This window comes from Microcebus murinus, chromosome 2 (assembly GCF_040939455.1).
Source record: "Microcebus murinus isolate Inina chromosome 2, M.murinus_Inina_mat1.0, whole genome shotgun sequence".
NCBI classification, from domain to species: domain Eukaryota; kingdom Metazoa; phylum Chordata; class Mammalia; order Primates; family Cheirogaleidae; genus Microcebus; species Microcebus murinus.
The window spans coordinates 121771270-121797916 of NC_134105.1; the positions used below are offsets into that span (position 1 = coordinate 121771270).

General features: G+C 33.9%; 1 protein-coding gene across 7 annotated transcripts in view; it reads right to left on the bottom strand.

Annotated features, from left to right (window-relative positions):
* Positions 1-26647, bottom strand: part of COP1 (COP1 E3 ubiquitin ligase) — a 217456-nt gene that overhangs the window by 164123 nt on the left and 26686 nt on the right. For 4 of the 7 annotated variants that reach the window (XM_076000400.1, XM_012765046.3, XM_076000398.1 and 1 more), the window contains 4 exons: positions 26159-26218; positions 18818-18915; positions 8417-8493; positions 7639-7758 (listed from right to left, as the gene is read on the bottom strand). In XM_076000400.1, the coding sequence (XP_075856515.1) occupies positions 7639-7758; positions 8417-8493; positions 18818-18915; positions 26159-26218 (355 nt within the window). The remainder of the gene's footprint in view (positions 1-7638; positions 7759-8416; positions 8494-18817; positions 18916-26158; positions 26219-26647) is intronic. The other 3 variants (XM_076000399.1, XM_012765047.3, XM_012765045.3) reach the window with 1 other exon arrangement.

Genomic DNA, 26647 nt, shown 5'->3' on the forward strand with positions numbered 1-26647 from the left:
CCAAGAAGTTAATTCCCTAAACACTTTTTATAAATGTCAAAAAAGATATAATGATCATTTAGCCCAATTCTCCCATTTTCAGATATGAAAACTGCTGTGAGAAAAAGTGAAAAAAATATAGCTAGAAAAAAGAAAAACAAATAGATATTTAGAATCAGTCTCCACTCTCAGTATTCTACACTATACCAAGTTTTTGTAATGTTTGTCCCATCTTGTTCTCATAGTCAAGTGTCTCAAGAAAGCATATTTGCTACCTGACATGGAAAATGCTTCAAATTTTTATGGAAGACTGATTTTCTTTATTTTCCTATCCTCCTCTGCAATTAAATTTTGTTTTATTCTAAAAGTCCAAAAAAATGTATCCCTGTTATGGAAATGGAAGTAAATGTCTTACCAGAGTCTAATACAATTAAACATATGAATCATATATTTAACTCTTCTTATTCCCAATCCATGCTTCAGTACCTTTCTGATATATGGCATGCTAGATACCTTTCCAACTGGGAGAAAATGCACTGGGCAGACCTATGTAAACAACTAACCTAAGTAATCTTTAAATATTTCACGGTAAATGAATAACTTGATCATTTTGAGTTTAGTTACGAGTTCATCTTCCTAAGTACAGTTAACTCTACATTAGTTTCTCAACAAAAGAACATCTGGCACTTGGAGGGAGGAAAGGTTTCTTTGCAGAAGACGTTCCAAACAGAATGGCATGGAAAATTTATTTAGAAGGATAGTAGTAAATAAAAACAATTCAAAATTGAAAAAAACTGTTTCTAAGGAGTTGAAATAAGGAATAGGAAGTAATGAAATTAGGCACTACTGATTTTTGCTATAAACCTTGTTAATAATATTTGCCACTGTAATCAGGAGTATTTAATACTTGGATTTTTTTTTTTTTTAAGAGAAGGAGAAGAAAAAGCAAGAGGAAGAGGAAAAAGAAGGGGTGGCGACAGGAAGTCAGAGTTCTAGGATTCTAACCTAAAAACACTACATAACTTTATGAGTGTTTCCCCTACTTGGCTTCAGATTCCCAATCTATAAAATATGCAGGTAACACTTCACAAACAAAAGTCATTTTCTACATCTTACATAAGACATTATTACTATTATTTAGGTGATAATTTTTCTCTTGTTAAGGAATTGAAAGGGAAAGTAAAACAAAATTAATAAAAAGAGGCAGAATTACAGAAAAGAAATTGAAAGAACAAATGCAAATCCTTGAACTGAAAAATATGACTAAAATATTTTTAAATTAAAACAGCACTGCAAAATTATAAGCAAAGTGGACATAGCAAAGGAAAAAATAATGAACTCAAAGACAGCTCGATAGCTCGATATAAATTATTTAAACTGATATACAGGAAAAAATGAAAAATAAGAACAAGTACTATATTATATATAAGATAATATGAAACATTATAACATATGACTAGAAACCTGGAGGGAAAAGAAAGAGAGTGTATGGCTGAATATGAATAAATAATGGTTCATAATGTTAAAAAAAATAGATCCTCTTGTGCCATGAAACCCAAGCAAAGATAAATATAAATAAAATGAAACCTAGGATAGCATATTCAAACTGCTAAAAGCTAATGTTAAAAGGGAAATCTTGGCTGGGCATGGTGGCTCACACCTGTAATCCTAACACTTTGGGAGTTCAAGATGGGAGGACTGCTAGAGGTCAGGAGTTCTAGATCAGCCGGAGGAAGGGTGAGACCCCATCTCTACTAAAAATTAGCCAGGCATGGAGGCACATGTCTGTTGTCCCAGCTACTTGAGAGGCTGAGGCAGGAGGATTGCTTAAGCCTACGAATTTGATCCTGCAGTGAACTAGGATGATGCCACTGCACTCTAGCTAGGGCAACAAAGGGTGATCCTATCTCAAGAAAAAAAAGAAAAATCTTAAAAGCAGATAGAGAAAAAGGATATAGTATGTTTGGAAAAACCGTAAAAATGACTGCTGATTTCATCAGAATCAAAGTAAGCAGAAGGACAATAAAAATATCTTTAAATTGTTAAATGAAAAAACAAAATTTGAGGATTCTATGTAGTGCAAAACAATCAACTTTACAAGAAATAATAAAGTCACACAAAGGAAAGGGAAATGAGCTATATGGATGCCTAGCTCTGCAAGAAAAAAGGAAGAGCATGTGAAAGGGTAAATATTTGAGAAAATAAAATAAAAAGCTTTTTTTTTTTACATCATATCATCAAAAGCAAAAATACAATGTTTGGTGGGGTTTATAACATAGTTTGAAAAAAAAAAACAGGAGCTTGGTAAATTGAGTTATTATAAAGTTTTACATTTTCCTTGAAGTGATATACTATATATTCAAATTTGACTGTAAATATATTGCCCTTGAAGAGGCAAACTATAAAGTTGGCTGTGGAAAAAAGGTACTTTGTAAACTTTAGAGAAACCACTAAAAATACAAAAAAAAATGTGAAAAATAGAGAATATAAAATGTAATACTAAAATAAAAATGAAAAATCAATGATTTCTAAAGAAGGCAAGAAAGGAGGACCAGGGAATAAAGAATAGATAAGAGAAATGGAATACAAACACCCTGTGTAGACTCAAGCCCAATCATAATAGTAATTATATTAAATTAAATTTAAATAGACATGAGCATTTCAATTAACTGAGCTTATTAAATCATGTTTTAAAAAAATGACAAAAAACCACCTACATACTGTTAAAACACACATACTTTATAATGTAAGGAAAAAAACAGAATGAAAATAAAAGCATGAAGAAGGATTTACAATGGAAACAATAATTATAAGTGCTATAGCTATATCATTATCACACAAATTATACTTCAGAACAAGGAATATTTCCCACAATAAACATACACATTTCATAATAATAAAAGTGATAATTCATCGAGAAGACACAACATTCTAAACACGTATGCACCTAATAATAGGGTTTCAAAACACATGAAGCAAAAAGTACAGGTGAAAAAAAGGAAAACAGATTATAGTCAAAATTATAATTTTCACACACCCCTATCAGCAATTGATAGAGCAAGGAGAAAAAAAAGTGTTAATAATATTAACCAACTCTACGTAATCAATATTTATAAAGTACTATAACAAATAACATTGTTTTTAAATGCAAGTGGAACGTTTAACAAAACAGACTATATGCTGAGCTACAATGAAAATCACAACCAAATTCAAAGGACTAAAAGCATACAAATTTAGCTTTTTCCTCTGACTAAAATAAAGAGATTATTTACATTCCTACCTTAAATAGCAAAATACCAGCCCAACTATATGAAACAGTGGCTTTCAGACAAAGTGCCAGAAATAATACATGTTTCCAGCAGCCAGAGTGGAAAAACCTAGAAATATATAGGTATCAGGCAAAATTAGCATAGGCAAAAAGCTGCTCTGGTCCTACTTAACAAAGCTGAAAAATAAGATTCAAACTATTTCCATGTAACTTAATTATATGTCAGAACAAAGCTCAGGAATGTATTAATAATATAAAGGAATATTAAAATACTCAGCACTGAACAAGGTAAAATTTACAATTTCTGGCATCTAATAAAAAAAATTAATAAGCATGCAAAGAAGAAAATACATCCCATAAATGGAAAGTTAATCTCCATAAACAAATATAGAAATGATACAGATAGCAGAATCAGTAGACAAAGAAATTAAAAGTTATATGTTCTAGAAGTTAGAAAAAAGTATAAACAAGTTAAATAGTAACATGGAAGATAGAAACAATTAGTGAACCTGAAAATAGCAGTAGAAACTATCCTAAATGAACTAAAGGTAAAAAAGATCAAACAAAAATGAATGGAACTGTTCATCAGTGACCTATTGAATGACTTTAGCCTAAGAGACATTTTACTGGAATTCCCAAAGTAGAAGAGGGGACAGAAAATATTTCAAGAAATAATGGTTGAAATTTTTCTAAACCTGTTGGAAACTATTTATGTAAGTCCACAGATCCAAATATTGAAAGAACTCCAATAACAAAAAATATGGTGGGGGAAAAAACCACCCTATAGCAAGGCATATCATAATCAAAATGCTTAAAGCCATAAAAAGAATATCCTAAACTAGGAGAGACATATTTTATTCAGACAAGAGATAAGAATGACAGCAGACTTATCTGAAGCAATGCAAGCCAGAAAACAGTAGAGCAACACCTTGCAGAAAGTCAACCTAGAATTCTACACTCATATGGAAGTACCTTTCAAACACAAAGGCAAAAATTAAAGACTTTGTCAGACATATAGAAGAAAATAAGTCATCACTAGCAGACCTGCACTAATGAAATGGTAGGAGATGTCCTTCAGGCAAAAAGAAAATGATAACATATGGAAGTCTGATCCATACAAAAGAATGAAGGACACCAGAGATGGCAAATAAATGGGTAAACATAAGACTTAAAAAAAAAATTCCATGAAACATAATTTACTGTCTAAACCACAATTAATAACAACATATTGTGGGGTTTACAACATATGTAGAAGTAAAATATGTGACAAAAAAATAGTACAATGGCCAGGAAGAAATGGAAGTACACTGTTATAAGGTTCTTATAATATAGATGAAGTAGTATAATATTACTTAAATGTAGACTGTGATAGCAATTATATTAAAAACCCTAAAGCAACAACTAAAAAATAAAAAGTTATAGCTAAGTCAACAAAGCAGATAAAATGGAACCATCTAAAATTATGTAAATTATGTTCCCCAATCAAAATGCAATTCAAGTACAATTCAATTACCAAAATATTTGGCAAAATAGCAATATCCAAATTACACGCGCACACACTTCTTACAAAGCATTAAGAAAAACAACAAACAATCCATTAGGAAAATAGACATAGGATATGAATAGATAATTCAACAGATAGGAAACAAAGATGGCCAAAAAAATGAAGAAATTCTTAACTTCACTAGTAATCACAGAAATGTAGAAAAATGGACATACAGCACTTGATACCTATTAGATTGACAAAAACAAAATGAAAATACCAAGTGTTTCTATGGCACAAATCCAAAGAAATCTGTCAATAACTAATATTAATAAGGTTAAAATGTGCACACACACGATGTAAGCACAAGGAGAAATGTATAATTATACTAAATGCAGTACTGACACCCACAGCTAATGCCCATCAACAGAGTAATAGATATGTTGCTGCAATGGATTACTACTGAGAAGTTTAAATAAATAAATTAGATCTATCTACTTGATCAACATGAACCTCAAAAAGTAAAGAGGTATATGTCAAAGAAATAACTACAGTATGAAACCTTTTATATAAACTTGTAATTTATACAAGTAATACTTTATATGGTTGTACATACTAACACATATATACTAGAGAAAGATTCTTGCCAACTTCATATGGTGGGTACTTTGGGAGAAAGGAATGAGATAAGAGGGCTTTAAAAGAATACAGAAAATAAATAACTAATTCTCAAAAGTCAGATCTAAAACATATGGCAAAGGGTTGACATTTATTGTAACTGAGTAGTATGTCAGAGTCTCATAGTATTTTTTGTACTTTTCTCTATATTGGAAACACTCAAGTTAAATAATAACAGAAAGTAAAACAAAAAACAATAACGTAAAAGAACTATGATAGGAGCTTTACTTCTGAGCTAGCTTCCTGTTCAGAAAATAACAGGGAAGAATCTGATCTAAAAATAAGATAACTGTGTTCTTCAATTCTGAGACAAAAAGCCAAAAAGGAAGCAAGGACTAATGATGGCACGTCAAAAGGTGGGAAGAGGGTTAACAGTTCTTACTTTCGGCGTGTAATTAATTGTCTAGTTTCAGTATGGTACCCCCTAACCCCAGCCCTCACCCCAGTGCTTTAAGTGTGCCTGTTATGAAGGGGTTCAGAGAGCCTCTCCTTATCACCTCCAAGGGTTGGAAAAAATCCTACTTTTCTCCTAAGGCAGAAAAGGAAAATCATTAGCTGACTTACAGGAAGGAATCAAGGATTTCAACTACTTCTTAAACAAACTCTCAATCAATAATCCCGTTTTTGACCTTTACTCTATGAAGTAGCTGATGCTCCCCAATTCCAAGGCCTTTGCTCCCCAATATAAATAGGGTTAGTTCTTAACTTTCCCCTCACTGTCGGCTTAGTAATCAGTTTTCTCAGATCTACTAAGCTATTACCTTTCGTCCATCTGCTTTATGGCTTACAAAATATTCCTGCCATTGTCCCTTCTTCCATTTTCTTTGCCTCTTTAAAATCCCTTTACTGTCATTTTCATAGTTTCAAAAAGGAGTAAGGTAATTGCATATGTTCAATCTTTCAAAAATAAGTCCTTTTATGTCATGTACCACTATGTGAAAATATCTGCCTAATTAAGTTAGCTTCTCTATACATACCTACACACATATACACACACACAGAGAACCCTGTCTTGTCCACGGCCCTTAATACAATACCTGGCACATGGTAGATGCTAACAGAAAACCACAGTTAAAACCACAGGAGAAATTCTCCCCAACCATACCCCCAAACAGAGACATCAAGGGAAATACCCATTTTGGTTGGTTCAACCTTGCACACGCCTTCCTCCTACTAAAAGACTCCCACCCTATTCAGTGGGATTCAGATCCAAGCTAAGTTAGTCAGAATCTAGCTACACAACTTTTTTTTAATATCCTAAGTCATCAAGCAATAGCCACAGAATTTTTTAAAACTGAAGTTGGAAAGAAAAGCCCCTTTTCTTCTTCCATCAAAAAACATAAATATAAATAAAGAAGTGCAGATAAGCACATTATCTATCACGTAATAAAAATCTATGAGAAAAGGAAATCAGAGCTGTCCCAATAAAATAGACATAAGCAGCACAAAAGAAAGACGCCAAACAACATTCAAGTTCCTAATTTCATTTATTTGTAGTCCTCCAGAGAAGCCATGGTTCTAATTCTCTCAAAGTTTGGTTGTTCAGCAATACTCTTTTGTGTGTTTAAGCTAATCATTCCTTTAGTGTCTCAATAAACACCCCCTTATATTTAAGCTAGGTCAGGGTGGGTATCTGCTTATATTAATAATAGATTATACTCAACTCCTAATACATGTGATTTTACATATTACATTTTTAACATTTATTTATATAAAATAAATGCAATTTTACACTTGTTTACATTCATTACATGAAATAGGATAAATTTAGATCCATGTATATCTCTTTAAATGCTCTTAGTTAAGCCAAGACCATTGCTGCTACCAATGAACACCTGATGAAAGAATTTCATGTAGATAAAAATATTCTCTATTTTCTCCTCCAAATCTCACATATAAAGAGCAGAAGATACAGCAAGAAAGATATTCATTAGAAGAAAAATGACCAATATAACTTTCTTATATGAAACAATTTTTTCATGATCTGTAACACTCAGCTTTTGTTGCTACATACTGGCCGTTGCAAATAAGTTACAATATAAGGAATTTGTTCTTTCTATAAGTCAAAGGAGGAGAATCTATCAGAAGTGATACTTTGCAGATGTTTCTAGCTGAGTAAAAATGGATGGATTAGTGATACTACCCTGTCATTTTAAACATTTCTAGATCTTTTTCATTACAATAAAGATCACCATTTAAAACAAATTTTTTAAGCTCAACTACCACTTACTGCTTCCAGTTGTTTCTTTTTCTGCACTAGTAACTCCAACATGAGGTTGACATTGGCCAGATCAAGGTTATCTTGGTCAGTTCCCAACAAATCTTGAAATATTTGCCACCTGTGGCCATTCTAAAAATAAAGAAAAGAAACACATAATTTCCTAAGAAGATTGTTTTAGAAACACTAAAGCAAATGTTTAACTGCTACTTCCTAATATACTTAATATATCAATATAGAAAACACACTAATGTTCTAACCTACTCCTTTCCAGCTCTAGCTTCTCACTGCCTTCTAGTTACAATTTTAACACTATTTCTCCTCTAAATGAATTTAGATAACAGATATAAAAAACACATTCAAGACAATTGTTTTATCAGAATTTCTAAAGGTATCATTTCCCTTCAAAATAAGTACCTGGACTTGAATTATTTGTCTAGCCATATTTTCAACTTTGCATTTCCATATTTTCACTTGCCTCAATAATTTGGAGCTAATACTTTATAACTGGGAATATTTCAACATTTTTTTCAAAATATCATGTTGCAATATAAGCCTTCAAATGTCAGGTATTACAAGCCAACTCTGTCTCAATGTGGTCTGACCACACCTTCCAAAAGAGGATCACTCTAATAAAATACTATAGACAACGCAGTTGAAGTTATTTATTTGAACAGAGCAAATCTCCTTTAAGAACGATTACATACTAAGCTTTAATATCTAACTAATATTAAACCAACAAAAACTTAATGAAATTTTATTAAAAATAGAAAAAAAAGTTGAAACATACGGTGCTACTCACTGAGTGGTCCAATTTGAACCTCTTTTCCTCAAATCTTTGCTTCTGTTTGAGAATGAGCTCATTCACTGAAAACACAAAACAAATACCACATATAATTTGTATGTTCGTTTTAAGTGAATTGCCCAATTCTTCTGCTTAGATAGATTTTGTTTTATTTTTACAAAGACTCAAAATTAAAAAGCTGCTAAACAGAAAATGTTAGTTTTTTATTTAAAATTTAAAAAGTTTCAGTGTAGGTGCTACTACCACAACTACTATTACTATTACTATATAGAAGAATTCTTCAGAATATTTCTTCTTACAGGTTTCTCAATGATGACACTACTGGCATTTGGAGATAATTCGTCACTGTGTGAGAGACTGTCCCATGCCTCACATGGTAACAAGCATAGCTAACTTTGTGTTTACTTATGAAATAAGCACTAAAGATTTTTATTTGTTCTTTTTGTTTATAACTTTTCTATAAATACCATGAAAGACCTATCCAAAAATTATCCTATCCTTTTTCTTGATAATAATATTTATAGCCAAGTACTGGACTACCATATAACTTTTAGAGAAGCTAGTTCCCTCTACAGCCCAACGAATGATTCTTAAGTAACCTAAGGCAATCAGGTCATTTATATGCTTGTCAGTGATTGACATGGGGTAAATATGTGACCCAGTTTTGACTAATGAGAGGTGTGCTGTTTTTCAGAAGAAGGATAGGAGAAAAACAAGTTGCTTCCCTGCCTTCAGAAGAGAATTATATCTGGAACTGCTAAGAGGTATCTTGCAACCTTAATGCTGGAGATGGAAGAACAAAACAATGGAAAGACTTGACAATATTACTGTACTGGATTAAATAGCTCTGGAAATTCTTTTCCTGCACATCAAAATATTTTCTGTAATGTTGAAACCACATTTGATTTCATTTTTCTATTTTTTGTAATAGTCAACAAATACTACTGATACAAAAAAACTTACTAATTAAAAAAAAAAAAAGGAAACCAGCACTAGGATAGGTAAGCACTTTAAAGACATTATCTTATAGGTTACTATCACCAATTAGAGATGAGGGAATATTAGAACAGAGAGCATAAGGAACTTACAGTGACATTCAGAACAAGATGCAACTATAAATATTTTTGAGAAAAACAGATACCAAGCCCATACTAAGGATACAAGATTCAGAGATGAATCAGACTTAACCCAAAATCTCAAGCAACTCAGAATAGCAAGACAGATGCAAATGATGCAATACTTGTAATATAATGTGATAAATAGTACTATCATTGAAATAGATTTAAATGTCCACTGGCCAGGGATCAATCAAAATGTTAACAAACAGGCTTCACATAGAAAGTAACGTTAGATCTGGGCCATAATAGGCACACAGAGACTAAGCAAAAAGAAGAATGAAAAAAAATTCAGATAAGACCATGCACTTGTGTGTGTATACCAAACTCATAAAACAACAGGATATAAAATGATTTTAAATTGATATAGGTGAAACACAGAGTCAGAGTGACTTTGTAGATGATTAACAGGAGCTAAGAACTAAGGCTGGAAATGCAGGCAGATCAGACCCTGACAGTGAAGAGGGTAAACTATACTTCACAAGCTAATCATCATCATAATGCAAATAAGGTAAAGGAGAGAGCTTCAAAAAATGCAGTGGTAATAAAGTGTAAGTGAGTGAGAGTTTAATATTTTACTTGCAGATTTAACTATTTGAATGGGAACTGTGACTGAAATACTTCACATGTATGAGCCATATTGAATTTTACCAAGAAATTTCTTATACCATTGTATGTGATTCTCACCAGTAATGAAGATCAAGTTTTTAAAGGCCACAGAAATAAAATGCAAAATAAAATTAAAGCAAATGAAGGCATAAAGAAAGAATAAAAAAAAGAATATATTAAGTGGTATGCCATTTTATTTTATTTTATTTTTCAGTTTTTAGGATAATTTTATTATCCTAAATTGCCCAAAGAGCATCTTTGTCACATCTTCTCCTGGTCCTTCCTTAAGGAGTATACAATGTTTACCTACTGGTAGATTTGTTCTAGTGGGTCTTGGACAAATCATATCAAAACATCTGCAATGATTCCATTTTGTTCTGAAATTACTGGTAAAGCATTTCTTCTGTTTTATTGGTCATTTTTTTTTTATTTCAGCATATTATGGGGGTACAGATTTTAAGGTTTCAATAAATGCCTATTCCCCCCTCCCCCCACAAGTCTGAGTCTCCAGCATGACCATCCCCTAGATGGTGCTATGGTATGCCATTTTATATAAAGATATTTAAATTGTGTATTTACCAAACTGAAGTTTTATTATAATATCAGATTTTTCATGGAACTATCTGGAAAATTATTTTTCTTCTTTACAAACTATATCCAATAATGAACAATCGTCAACAGGTTTCTTCATCAAGGAACATTTTATTATTTTTATTCTTAAAAATTTAACAACAAAAAACTCTTAAAATGTAAGATATATATAAAATATATACATCTCTGTCTTATTTACTAAAGTAGTCCTTGGCACAGAATAAGCACCCAATATTTGTTGAATTGTAACAAAGGTAAAGATCTGAAAAAGGGCAAGGAAATGTTTTACAAGTTGTCTTTTTAAAACGTCCCATCTTTTTTGGGAAAAACCTGCATTCCTTCCAGAAGACAGTAAACAAAGGGGCAGAAAAATACTCACTGGTGTGTATTTTCTATTACCTTAAGCCACAGGAGATGGCTCAACAGAATTGTCTGGACAAGGGCCAGTCACTGCACAAAAACCACCAATTATAGTTAAACAACAGCCCAAAGTCATGATGTGCGGACATGTAACACCAGTCACGTAGACCTCAGCCCATCCTCCAAACCCCTCCCTTTACAAAGCCCTGTTTTTCTGCTTAAAGACAGGATGGTAGTCTTTTGAGACACTAGTCTGCCACCCTCCTCATTTGCTGGCAAATTAATAAACTTCTTATCTTTTCCTCCAACTATTTGCCCTTGTTCTTCCTTTTCACTGATTCAGTCTCACTAACAGGTACCCAATTGCCAGAAACACAATGAAAATATTAAACCTTGATGACATGCTCCTGAAGGATTTCAAATCTGTCATTTTTAGCTAACATTTTCATATTTCTCATCAAAATAAGCATTTATTTCAAACCATAATCAGTCTTTAGAACTGAGATCTAAACCTGAAGGATGGTTTAAACATTTGATAATTGTAATTCTATGGCACTTTATGACATCCCCAGTACTAAGAACATTTCTTAATACTAAGAAAAATGCATTTCTATTGCAAAAGACTCCCTTCCAGCCACTTGTAAACTAAAATAAAATTTTAAGGCTCACCCCTCCACCACTGACTAAATGGACCCCCTCAAGGCCAAATGAATATCCTAAAACTAAACTTTCTGCCTAGAGGAAGTCAGACACGCCTTATCATGCCCCCCTCCCTTCTTGGAGATATCCTTTGTAACCCATTAAACAGACCTAAGGGTATGCAAGACAAACTTGCAGGTCCTCAATTTACACAACAAATATATATCCTCTGGCTTATCTCTGATAACAGCTCCAGATGTTAAAACATCCCAAGCTTCCCAAGCATCCCAAGGCAGAGCTTTGGGATTCTTTAACCAATTACAAGCTAAAGAATCTTTAAACCTACCTATAACCTGTAAGCCCCATTCTACTTCGAGATGCCCCACCTTTTTGGCCCAAACCAATGTATGCCTCCAACTTAGTGATTTATGACTTTACCTGTAATCCCTGTCTCCCTCAAATGTATAAAACCCAACTGTCACCTAACCACATCTAGTCCACTAGCTCAAGGACTCTTAGCAGTGGCTCCTGGTCATGGTCCTCTGGCTCAGAATAAATCTCTTTAAAATTATTTTACAGAGTTTGGCTTTTTTCCATTGACACACTCTTGAGTCAGATTGCCAAACAGCAAATCCCAATTCCACCACGTACTGGCTCTAACACTTTACACAAGTTACTCCAATTGTCTGTGCCCTAGATTCCTCACCTAAGGAATGAGGATGGTAACAGCAGTACCTATTTCAAAGGACTGTCATGAGGATTAAATGAGTTCATGCACATAAAGTGTAATAATTAAGATAATACCTGGCAGTAGTAAAGATTTTGTGTCAGCTACTTTTTTTTAAAAAATAGGGATTTTAAATTTTGCCAAGTATGTTTTCCTGTAAATTAATGAGTAAGATGATCATTCATTAGAGAAGTAAGAAAACTCAACTTATAAATAGACAGTGTAAGACACAACTAGAGAGACAGAAGTGCAATATGAGAGAGAAAAAGAAAGAGAGCACTCAAGTGGGCACATGAAAGCGTGCACGGACAAGAGAAAGCTAGAGAGAAAGCCTTAGCAAGAGTGGAGGAGTACACCTGCAGAATGTGTGTGTTAGGACAACAGATGGGCAGCTTCTGGCCTACAACCTGAAGAAACTATCAGGATAGCTCAAGACCAAAGGAGATGGAGAGGTGCACAGAGAGTGTAGGCACTGCAGGAGCGCCAGGGGTGTCAGCGATGACAGAAATGCTAGGAAAGGAAGAGGTCTGAAGAAACAGGAACTGTAATGTAGTACTTAAGCAGGAAAGACAAAAATAATGTTATCTGTCTCAGTGAAAAAGTGTATGACTATAATGACAAAAAAACCAAATCGATCTTGAGTATCACTTTTTCTTTTCTTTTTTTTTTTTCATCAAAATTGAATAAAGTGCCTGACTTGTTAACCAATTGGGCACTTTAAAAAATTTTGCCAATAGATAAAAGTTCTTCTTTACATATAATTCAAAAGGAGGTCAAAGAATATACTGACTTTGCTATAATAATTCGTTCAATCTCCATCAACATATTTACATAAACAAGGATTCTCAAGACTTATACCTTTAAAACTAAAAAGAATACAAAGAATCCTTTTCCTAACAATAATCATTAATGGCACTTCAACTACTTCAGGAGAAGGGCACTATGATCCTCATTAAGTGGTACATGCACTATAAAATTTTATGTCTAATACTTTATAAGGTAACATATAATATTTGTTTAATCAATAGCAAATTACTAATATAATTAAATAAAGACCCAGAAAATCTATTTAAGACTATTTAAAAATGATTAATAGAAAATTAAATTCAAAGGGAACTTTTAAGTGTATATTTTCTATTTACGAGGCATACCTTGGAGATGCTGTGGGCTTGTTTCCAGACCATCAAAATAAAGTGAATATTGCAATAAAATGAGTCTAGTGCATAAAAAGTCATGTTTACATTATACCGTACTTTATTAAAACTGTGCAGTACCACTATGCACTCATAGCATCTTCATCAGGAGTAGATTCCACATCAAGAAACCACTTTCTCTGTCCATCCATGACAAACAGCTCCTCCTCCATTCAAGTTTTTCATGATGCTGCAGCAACTCAGTCACATCTTCAGACTCCACTTCTAATTCTAGTTCTCTTGCTACTTCCACCACGCCCGTTGTTACTTCCTTCACTGGTCTTTTTTTTTTTTTTTTTTTAGACAGAGTCTCACTTTGTTGCCTGGGCTAGAGTGCCATGGTGTCAGCCTAGCTCACAGCAACCTCAAACTCCTGGGCTCAAGGAATCCTCCTGCCTCAGCCTCCCGAGTAGCTGGGACTACAGGCATGCGCCACCATGCCTGGCTAATTTTTTCTATATATATATTAGTTGGCCAATTAATTTGTTTCTATTTATAGTAGAGACGGGGTCTGGCTCTTGCTCAGGCTGGTTTCGAACTCCTGACCTCGAGCAATCCGCCCGCCTCGGCCTCCCAGAGTACTAGGATTACAGGCGTGAGCCACCACGCCCGGCCTTCACTGAAGTCTTGAACCCCTCAAAGTCATCCATTTTGGTTGGAACCAACTTCTTCCAAACTCCCATTAATGTTGATATTTTGCCCTCCTCCCACGAAACATGCGTGTTCTTAATGGCAACTAGAATGGTTAATCCTTTCCAGAAGGCATTTCTGTTTACTTTGCCAAGAGCCAGCAGAGGAATCACTGTTTTTGGCAGCTACAGCTTCATAAAACGTATTTCTTCGATAACAAGACTTGGAAGTCAAAATTACTCCTTGATCCATGGGCTGCAGAACGGATGTTGTGTTAGCAGGCATGAAAATAACATTAATCTCCTTGCACGTCTCCATCAGAGCTCTTGGGTGACCAGGTGCATTGTCAGTAAACAGTAGTGTTTTGAAAGGAATCTCTTCTCCTGAGCAGTAGGTCTCAATAGTGAGTTTAAAATATTCAGGAAGCCATGCTATAAACAGATGTTCCATCATCCAGGCTTTGTTGTTGCGTACCACTTCGGTACGGCGCTCACTGGCTGGGAAACCTTGCCCATAGCCGGCACTCATAGTCCGCACGATAGTTTGTGCTGTGCATTGACGACGAATCCGTTTTGCTCTTGTGTGATGAGGAAAGCTTTAAAGCACTGAAAGCTTGTTTTACTTTACAGGCAGCTTTACTTGTAATGTAAAATTAGAATAGGTAACATATACCTATATGTTTTTATTTCGTTATTTTTAAATGTTCACAATTTTATTTTGATAAATGAAAAATTAGAAAAGTCTTTAATAAAAGACCCTATTAACGCTAGGGTCGACGCTCGGCTGTCGGCTAAAGTCGACGCTCAGCTGTGCGCGTTCGTCTGTTGCTATCGACTATAGTCGACGCTCATACCAAAGTGGTTAAAGTCACCTTGGAAGCTTTGAAGCCAGGCATTGACTTCTCCTCCCTAGCTATGAAAGTCCTAGATGGCATCTTCTTCCAATAGAAGGCTGTTTCATCTACATTGAAAATCTGTTGTTTAGTGTGGTCACCTTCATTAATGATCTTAGCTAGATCTTCTGGATAAACTTGCAGTGGCTTTTACAACAGTGCTTACTGCTTCTCCTTGTGCTGTTATGTAATGGAGGTGGCCGGCTTCTTTCCTTAAACTTCATGAACCAACCCTTGCTAGAGTCAACCTTTTCTTCTGCAACTTCTTTGCCTCTCTCAGTCTTCACAGATTTGAAGAGAGCTAGGACGCTGCTCTGGATTATAGAGTGTGGCTTACAGAAATGTTGTAGCTGGTTTGATCTTCTAACCAGACCACTAAAACTCTCTCCATATCAGCAATAAGGCTGTTTTGCTTTCTTTGCCTTCACAACTTGGCTGCTTGGTGCAAGAGGGCTAGCTTTCCACCTATCTCAGCTTTTGACATATCTTTCTCACTAAGCTTTATCCTTTCTAGCTTTTGATTTAAAGTGAGAGACAGTGTGACTCTTCCTTTCACTTGAACGCTTACAGGCCATTGTAGGGTTATTAATTGGCCTAATTTCAATATTGCTATGTCTCAGGGAATAGGAGGCCTGAGGAGAAGAGGAGGGGTGGAGGAATGGCAGGTCAGTGGAGCAGTCAGAACACACACAACATTTATCAGTGGGTGCAGTTTGTGGTGCCCCACAACAATTACAATGGTAGCACAAAGATCACTGATCACAGATTACCATAAGAGATAAATAAAATAATAATCAAAGTCTGAAATGTTGTGAGAATTCCCAATATGTGAGAATGAGACACAAAGTGAGCACAGGCTGTTGGAAAAATAGTGTCAACAGATTTTCTCAACATAGGATTCCCAAAAATCAATTCAAAACAAAAAATACAATGTCTGTGAAGCACAATAAACTGAAGTGTAATAAAACAACGTATGCCTGTATACACATTTCTGTTAAAGCAAAGTATTACAGGTAAATCAATAAGAATCTCAAGCATGAAAATACACTATAGGAGAAAACTATGTTAGTGATAATGAAATCAAGAAGAAAATCACACAGAAAAAGAATGAAATTTCATTGTTAAAAGTTTATTTATATATTTTTAAAGCAATAATATTAGTAACAAATCACCGTATTTAGATTCTACTGGATACATTTTAAAGAGATATAACATTTCTGTGCTGAAAGAACCATATTTAATTTTTAGAAATTATATTCCTTACAATCACTTAAAATTATGAAAAAAAATTTGAATGCCAACCTAAAAATGTGTGAGGAGATACAACATTTTTTTAAATTCTCAAATGGGTTATATGAGCAAAAACATTTAAAGAGTACTGCTATAGAAATCATGTAGCCTATGACTTCTCCCCATGACTTAGGCATCAAAAGTGAAAGGCCCCTAAGCTATCAATAAATAGGTGCAAAGATGCCTAGAATATCTCAGAATTGTCTAACATATCCTTAGTTACCTTTCCATACTCAAGAGGAAATCTGAAATCACTTTTAGAGACTCAAGGTCTTCTTAACCCAACTAATAACTGCAGGTACTATCCAAATCATGTAATGTCGAGCTGAAGCAATCAAAATAAATAATTTCAAAGTGGTTTTTTAAGTAAAAAAAACCCCAAAAAACAAAAACACCTAATATTACACCTTCAGGAACAGATAAATCAAAAGATCTCAATGGCATTCCTCTGAGCACACGGGAGATAGTTTCTATCTACTCAATATAGCAATCTTAGGATTTGGCCATCAGTGTACAAAGGAGAAGGGTGGAAGAGGTGACTGACAGAAAAACAGAGATAGATATCTAAGGATAAAATGTTATTTCTATGACTGACATATACAATCATACTGGAAGCTACAATAAAATTAAAAGACATCAAATACTGGCATAAAACACTTTACACTGCAATTTCCTAAAACCAAAATTTCTTAACCACAAAAAGAGAAAGTTATAAGTAGATCATAGCCAAGATACTTTCTAGCTTACAAAATCGGTGACTGTGACTTCACTATTCATTGGATACATACATTTGAGAATGTATATAATGTTTGGAATCCCTTTCCAATTTAAATAATACTATCAATATATTTTTATGCTTCTTCCATACCAGTATATAGTACTCCCTTTCTCATTATTTCTAATAGAAAAGCACATAACAGAATTTTAAACTTTTGGACTCACTAAAGAATGCTGCCTGAAAAATTTAGTAAATACCAAAATCTTCAGACCATCAGATTCCTTTCTATCTGTAACCACTCCAAAAAATAAGTAGTTTTTCAGTTATGACGAGAGAGAGAGGAGGGATTCTAGATCTCACAGGGCAGCATCAATCCAAATTTGCAAGTTCAGGGACAAAAAATTCTGTTTTGCAGGACTTAGTTTTTCTCTTACCTAACCTAGACCATCAAGTCTAGTCCTGCTGTATACACTATGCCACTCAATAGTTCTCTCTTTGTGCTTTTCCTAAGTTCCTTCTCCAAGTTTGCCATGAGATTTTATCTACTTCGAAGAATTTGTCATTCTAGCCAAAAATCTTTCAAAATATTTCCACAAGGATCCCTTCTGCTGTACAGTCATCCAGTGATTTTCCTTAATGAAAAAATACTGGATTGTACTGAAGAGTAACAGAGAAAAAAGGATGGTAGCTAGTGCACATTTAGAGGTAAAAAGGAAAGCCATAGCTGAAAAAATACAGATTCATGATTATAAACCACCATTTTAACTAAGCAAAATCAAATTACAACCAAAGCAATGGCAAGTCAGAATATTATACACAGGTAGTTACCACACCTTAACTTGGAGCATATTAGTCTTTAGAATGAAGAATTAACTTTTTTCATGTACATACCCAATAGTGTCCCACTGGATGCCTATCTATATCTGAAATTAATCTTTGGTTTGTTATTCATTCACAAAACATTCAGACTAAAGGTTTCCTACACTATCTCAGGCTAGTCCACAACTAGCCTCTGACTAGATATTATTTCCAACTATTTACCATTTATACTTATAGGTTCCATATTCATGTCTCTTCTCTAGTTCTTACCATTTCTCTCTTATAAGTTCTATATTCATGTCTTCCTTCCCTGAGTTCTTACTTTTCAATTGCCTCATCAGTTCATAGACTTTCTTTCCCCACCTAGGAATCATCATACCCAAGTTGTTTTCCCCCTTTCTCTCAACATTCACCAAACATGGGTTCCCCCTCCCCATTAATTCTTTCCTCAGTAACTTCACACTTCTGCCCCCAAAGCAGAAGCAATAGAATGCATAATACTACATAGAGAAACCAAAAGGTATTCTGGGCCTCTGGCATTTTTGTTAAGCCTCACATCCTGTCTACACATCTACAAAACAATCTAAAAGTCATGTCAATTTTTTTATATGAAACTTAAAAATAATATGATATTGTGCTAACAATATATGAAATCTATGCCACAACCCAGGAAGAGAAGCACTATGATAAGTATTAAAGAAAGACTAACCTCTAAACTAGGTTTTCTGAATAAATTAGTGCTAGCAGATACTTTTAAAGATAGGATATTAAAAAAAAAAATTAAAATTATTCCAAAGACTCACCCAAGAAATTAGGATACAGATGGTCAATATTGTCCACAACATAGTTACACTTGGGACATCTATTATTGTCCTCCAAACTCTGATGAATACACTTGTAGCTATTAGCAGGGAAAAAATAAAACAGGCTTAATTAAATCAACAAAAAATTAATAAGCTGATCACAAAATAATGCCTTAGTTTTCTATTCCTCAATTTCAACAGACGTAATAATTTAACAAATTCATTTCAGCTTATATTTTTATATCAATAGTGTATATATAGGGCATTTATTGGATAAATAGTACACAAAAGTTATTTTAAAATAAACCTGAATAACAAGCCTATTGGATATAAAATTTTAAAAGCTATATTAACTAAATTTTAAGTTTATGCAATTTAGTTTATAATAGCACAAGAAAAACAAATGCCTATGGCTCAGTAAACACACTATTCATATTCTTGGAGTACTGATACCCTTAATACAAAAAGAGCTCATTCAAATAAAAAAAAAAAATAGAAATCTCAACCAAAAAAAAAGAATTAGTTAATAAGCATGAGAAAACCATCATCTTCATTAGTAATAAAAATGTGATTTAAAATTAAAGTAGGTGCAATGGCATGCACCTGCAGTCTCAGCTACTTAGGAGGCTGAGGCATTGAGCAGGAGGATCACTTGAGGAGTTTAAGGCATGCCTGTGCAACACAGTGAAATCTCATACCTCCCCCCCAAAAAATTATATATTAGTTTTTGCCAATCAGATGGGGAAAAAAAACTACTGTCATCGTTAAAAAGCACCTATGGATACAAATAATCTCATGTATTTCTGCAAGAAATGTAAATGGCACAACTTCCCTAGAAAGCAAATTACATGAAAAACCTTAATAAAGTGATTTTACTAAAAGGAATTTATTCAAAGGAAATATATATGTAGAAGAGTGTTCAATACAGGGTTATCTATAAATAGCAAAATAAAGTAAAAGCAACCTAAACACCTGGAAACAAATTTGTAAGCATCAATCCAATGCAATGCTATACAGCCAATAAAAATTATATTGTAATATGTATGCAATGAAAAATAATTAATAGCTATTGCTTGAGAAATATGATCACAGGAAATTTTCCCTTTCTTACATTATCTATTTCTATAATGTTGTACCTTTTACATCTATTTCTTTATAACAAAAAACTCTTTAAATATTTTTCAACCAAATCACAGAAAAATATAAAAATGACATGAGGAAAAAAAGTCACTGTATCACTATATTGCTGAATAAAAACAATCTATAACACAGTAGATACAACATAATCCCATTTCTGTTTTAATGTATTGTATATGTGTACATTTAAAATAAACTGAAAAAGACATTTGCCACAATGTTAACAGTATTTTTCTCTGGTCATATAATAATTATAGGAAATGTTTTCTTTGTAGATGTCTCAAACTCAGGTGTCTATAGTAAATAAGCTTTACTTCTAACAATCAGAAAAAAAAAATGACTTCTAAGAAATTACAAGGGAGATTTATAAAGATCATTCCTACAGAGAACATACCTTTTTTATTCTGTAGCCAAATTACTACAAATTTACTTCAGCTTTATAAACTGAAGCTGAATTTTTTTATCTACTTACCCTCCTCTACCTTATCATAAAGCAAAATAATACAAAAATAAAAACCTACATCCACCAGGATTTCATTGTTCTGATTATCAACTACTTTCTCATCTCACATTACTTTCGAGATAAGTAAAAAGGAGGAAGGTACCAAGAATCAAAGTAACAGTGGTCTCTGGCACAGCACAGGGCCCTTAAGATTAAATGCCTAGCACATAATATTGAAATACTGCTCAAATATCTGCCAAAAAAATGACTTGCACAGTGGTCCAGAAACAATATCATCACATCTTACAACCATGACAAGGGCAGGATTACCATATTATCACAAGATATGCTTCATATCTGACTGAAATGTCCTACATGGACATGTCACTGAAGGAAATAACATACTAAATGTTTTAGTTTCATTTTTATTACAAGAGAGCAGCATAATGTAGATATGCAAATACAATAGACTAAGAATCCTAACATGGAGAAATTTCCTTTTTCCCTAAGTAGGCTATAAATGAATTAACATTACAAGGAAATACACATGCAAGATTTAGCCCTTTAAAAAAATCAGCAAGTTCTTTCCTTGCTCAGTAGCTTAAAAGAAAAGAAAAGAAATAAAAATCAGCAAGTTCAAACAAAGCAAGTCACAAAGGAAAGAATCTGGGAAGGTTATTAAGGATAAGAGATAGGTTGATAGATAAGCAGAAGAACATTTTGGGTTTTAGCAAATAACTTTTGAAAAAAATTGGTAGTTAGAAAATGAGCAAATAATATGACAAGATGAACAAGCTAAGTTAGTCACAGAGTTTGTCAATATACTAGAAATTATTCCCAAACCTAGTAGAATACCCTCCTTTCTCTTCTTCAGCACCCTAGTCACATCCTTTATCAACAGGCTTACTATTAATACTATACTCTCCCAGAATAAAAATTCATCTGGGACACAGCTGGAAGGAATTCTTCTCAGGAACAAAAGTTCAAGTGATTTTTCTGCATCACACCTGATAATATCCACCTATATTGTAAAATTAAAGTGCATCAAATTATATAGCACTTTATAAAATTGAATAGCAAGATGCATCTGCTACTTTACTTCCACCCCAAAGTAAACCTGCCCTAGTTTGACAAATATTTACTATCTTATACCTATCTCTGTATGTGACTGTCAGCCCCTCTTCTATTTGTTCATTAAATAAATGGATTTGTTTTACTTATCTCTGTATCCTTAATGAGCACAACATCCTTTTAAAGAGTTCAAACTCAATAAATGTTGAATGCATGAAGGAAGAGATATAAGCAAAAAGCAACATACTTCTGCTGTCCTCTGGGTCACATAAAACCCTACAAGAAATTCTCAATTTTGTTTACCCCAGTAATACTAATTCATTCTGATCCAGCTAGCCTACTTGACCATCACCAGCCCAGATACAATGCTTTATAGATGCCAAGAGAAGGATAAGTGCCTAGACTTGTGATCAAAAATAGGTGGGCGGCCAGGCGCGGTGGCTCACGCTTGTAATCCTAGCACTCTGGGAGGCCAAGGCAGGCGGATTGCTCGAGGTCAGGAGTTCGAAACCAGCCTGAGCAAGAGCGAGACCCCATCTCTACTATAAATAGAAAGAAATTAATTGGCCAACTAACATATATAGAAAAAATTAGCCAGGCATGGTGGCGCATGCCTGTATTCCCAGCTACACGGGAGGCTGAGGCAGGAGGATCGCTTGAGCCCAGGAGTTTGAGGTTGCTGTGACCTAGGCTGACACCACGGCACTCACTCTAGCCTGGGCAACAAAGCAAGACTCTGTCTCAAAAAAAAAAAAAAAAAATAGGTGGGCATAAAGAGGTAAAAGGAATACATATCTCAGGTCCACCTGAGATGTTTTCAAGCTACTCATACTGAAAGTCTTAATTAGAACTATTTGCTATGATAGTATGATGACATAAATGGGTGCCTGCTTTCTCATTAAGTATTAACATACATCTGATAATAAAGAATGGATATTTATATATGTATATTGTTGTCTGTTTCTTCTACTATGTATATAACCTGCCAACAAAATATAAATATCTTTTTCTCTGTAAGCAAGGATGGGTAGATTAAAAAAAACTGTAAGTAATCAGAAAATTACAAGAACAGCAAGGATAAACTGGTATCAGCTGTCACATATAATAACTAGGTATAAAGAAAAGACTAATAGCATGATATAAGATAGATTAGCCAAAAGCCTCAAAAGGCAATCTCACACCCAGGCTTGATTGCCCATATACTGTAAGATGATGATGCTGAAGGACTCCATTAATTGTAGCTAACTTATCATGAAGCAAAATAGTAAATCAGGACTTGTTAGACATGAGGTCTAAGAAGCAAGGTGCAGGGGACAAGCTGGAGGCGGCAAAGACAAAGGGTCAAGTTTATCTTTATATTATACAGAAGCCATATTTCTTATCATCTCATTGAGTTTCAGTCAGACTACAGCTAACAGTATGTTCACACAAGAGAAGAAGAGTTCTCAGGTAGGAATGAATAAAGTGAAAGAAGTTCCTGCTCTACTGTCTTCAAACTTACCAGGAAAGACTTATCATTTACGTGCGGGATAGGGATAAGGATAGACAGTTGATGTGGTCCAATTTGATTTACTGCTATTAATTTGGATGTAGCTTTGAAGTAGTATAATGCTTTTGCTCTAGCCTACCAGCCAGGATATATTAGAAGAGAGTTGATACAACAGGCAGTATACTGTTAATGACTGAAGTATCATAGGCTTCACATCAGGATAGGGTAAATAATTACGAACTTTTGTTTTAAACAAAACTGGAGAATAGTTTCACAGTATAGCAAGCCTAATATTGGAACTGCCAGCCTTCAGTTTTATTAGCTCCTGCCAATGGTATAGTCTCTATTCTACCAAAACCTACTTTCTGGTTGGTATCTTAAAACACATTCTCATCAGGGTAAAACATAATAATAACTTAAATTGTAATGAGGATCTATACCTAAGCTGTTTTAATTTGGGGAGAAGGACTAAAAAAAAGGTTATTTAAGAAACCAATGAGGCTTTCCAACAATGACCTGAAGACACCATGAAGATTACAGTTATAAAGTCATTCAGTAATTTATTACACTTCACAACATAGTGAAGCAAGATTACAGAACTGATCCACAGCCTTTTTAAAAATGCCACAGTGATTGTATAAGTTAGAGGAAGACAATTAGGAAAATAAAAACACCACTTTACCATGTATTTCATACTTTAATACTTTAAAATCTATGAATGAAGGAGTAGGAAGAGGATAAGGAAAGGCAAGGAGGGCAGAGAATGAAGAAGATCAAGAGAGCAGCAGTAGAGTTGGGTTGAATGACTTGACAAAGCTTAGGTAAGTTTTACAGCCAGAAGTAGAATACTGATCTACCAACGTCAAGAACTTGCTCTTTTAGCTCTAGATCAGCAGTTCTTAACTGGGGGCAATTCTGTCCTCCAAAGGATATCTGGCAAAATTTGGAGGCATTTTTGGTTGTCACAACTGGGGGGAGGAGAGATGCTACTGGGTAGAGGCCAGGGGCACTGCTAAACAATCTACTATCTACAGAACAGTCACCTACAACAAATAATTATGTGGCCTAATGTGTCAATAGTACCAAGGTAGAGAAGAGAAGGCCTACTGTAGATCACTCAATTTTCCAGAATAATCAGAATCCAAAATTTCTGAAAGAAGTATATGATTTCCCATGGAATACTTAGGTACTAGATCAATATATGAACCAAACAGAAAACTACTGCCCAACAATCAGCCTGAAAAGATCAAGATCATACCTGTATCGGCCTAAAAGCAAGAACTACATGAAGAGAATTATATTAGCAATGCAGAGCAGCAATGCAGAGTGATTAGTGAATCATAATAATGTTAATGCAATGCTATACTAGAAAAGTATTCAAGAAAACAAGATGGTCTTTAAAAAAAAAAAACCTGGTAAAAAGATTTTGAAATCCTGGATGTATTGCAGAGTAATGAAAAGAAAAAAAAGATTCTGAAAAAACACACAATCATTCCTTACCAGTGATAACCTGTGAGAAGATAGGCAAGAAAGACTGGGGGGAAAGGGAGACATTTACATTTCATAACACACCTTTCTTTCTGTTCAATAAAAGTTGCTTTTTTAGCCAAAAGTATACACTGCTCTTATCATTTTATATTTTTTATAATAGTGAACATAGATAATACAAGCTAAGAAAGCTATTTTTATTCTAAACTTTTTAAATGACCAGAAGATTGAATATACCTATCATTGAAGCATCATGCTCCAGATGAAACTAAAGGTCTTATAGACTGGTGTTAATACCCAATATTCTTCAAGATGTCAACCTGCCATACAGCATATTCAACTTAAAAGCATAAAATTATAGGTCTAACTTCAATATGAATTAGAATATAAAGATTATTAGAACACGGCAGAAATACTGAGGGTAAAATAATATAATATGCTAACAGAATAGGTTAAAAAAAATCAAAAAAAGAAATTAAAAATACACAGATTATGAACCCATTAAGATGGCCATTATCAAAAAACAAAACAAAAACACAAAACAAAGCAAACAGAAAATAAGAGTTGGCAAGGATGTGGAGAAATTGGAACCCTTATACTCTGCTGGTGAGAACATAAAATAGTGCAGCCCCTATAGAAAACAGTACGGCAGTTCCAAAAAAAATTAAAAACAAAACTACCACATGATCCAGTAATTCCACTTCTGAGGATATATCCAAAAGAATTAAAAACAGGGGCCCAAAGAAATATTCGTATACTTATGTTCATAGCAGCATTATTCATAATAGCCAAAAGGCAGCAGCAACCCTACTGTCCATAGATGGATGAATGGATAAACAGAATGTGGTATATACATACATACAATGGATTATTATTCAGTCTTACAAAGGAAGGAAATTCTGATACATGCTACACCATGGATGACTATTGAGAACATTATGCTAAGTGAAATGAGCCAGTCACAAAAAGATAAATGCCTCTACTTATATGAGGTACTAGTTAAATTAATAAAAACAGAAAGTAGAATGGTGTTTGCTGGGAGCTGCTGGGAAGGGGAAATAGGGAGTTGTTGCTTCGTGGCTGTCAAGTTTCAGTTTGCAAGATGAAAAAGTTCTAGAGCGCAATTGTACAACAAAATGAACATATTACTTAACTGCATACACCTAAAAATGGTTAGGTTATGCATTCTATGTTATGTATATTTTACCACAATTGAAAATTTTTTAAATACACAAATTAATGTGACTGGTATAATCTAAAGATAACACTGAGCAAAATGTTAAAAAAAACAACAACAACAAAAAAAAACCCAGCACTTTTTAATCCTCTATATCCTTTTCCCATGTCTTTCTCAGCCTACTTTACTGATCCTCCCACCTATCCACACAAGTGAATAACTGATGCTTCATGCTTGGTCCTAAAAGCCAAGCATCCCTAATTTTTGAAAACAGTAGTCAAAGTTCTCATTAACAATTAATAAACAAAAATTTCTAAATCCATTTGTAAGGTCTGTGGTAAATCTGAGTGTTTTATAGAAATTGTGCATCAACCATGTTTAATACTTTGAACTGCCAATCCTGTAAAGATGTATCAGTTAAGAAAAACAATATAAGATAAACAAAATTAGTTTAAAACCCATAACTTCTCATTGGCTACATTTACATTTAAGTTTAAAAATGCCAAAAGACTATTTTACTGAATAAAAGCATCTTACCAAAAGCTGTGGCCACATTTTGTCATGTATGCTTCCTCAATCATATCAAAGCAGATGGGGCTAAAAAGAAAACAGAAAAATAATTGATATTTAAGTGGTATGATTATGAATTAGAGAAGAGTAGTACCAATACCAATGACATCATATTTCAATACATAGTTAAGAAGTAAATCTTCAAACATTCTATCAACAAAAGATGAAACTTCTATTGAGCTCAACTTTAAAGGATTGCTAGTAAAATGACAATTTGTTCAAGATGACCTTAAAAGCCACCAAGCTTCAAAATGAATTCAATGAGTAAATTAAAATGGTTCTAATATTTTAAGTCTGCTCATAATTTTTAATAGTGCAATGCAGTCAGCAGATCACATAAAAAATTCTACCAACTTCTTCTACATTCCCTGTACTCAAAGGCACTCACATCTAAACCTGCTAATTCTAAATGCTCTCTTTTCTTTCCTATTCCTAAGAAAGCTAATTCCCTGGGTG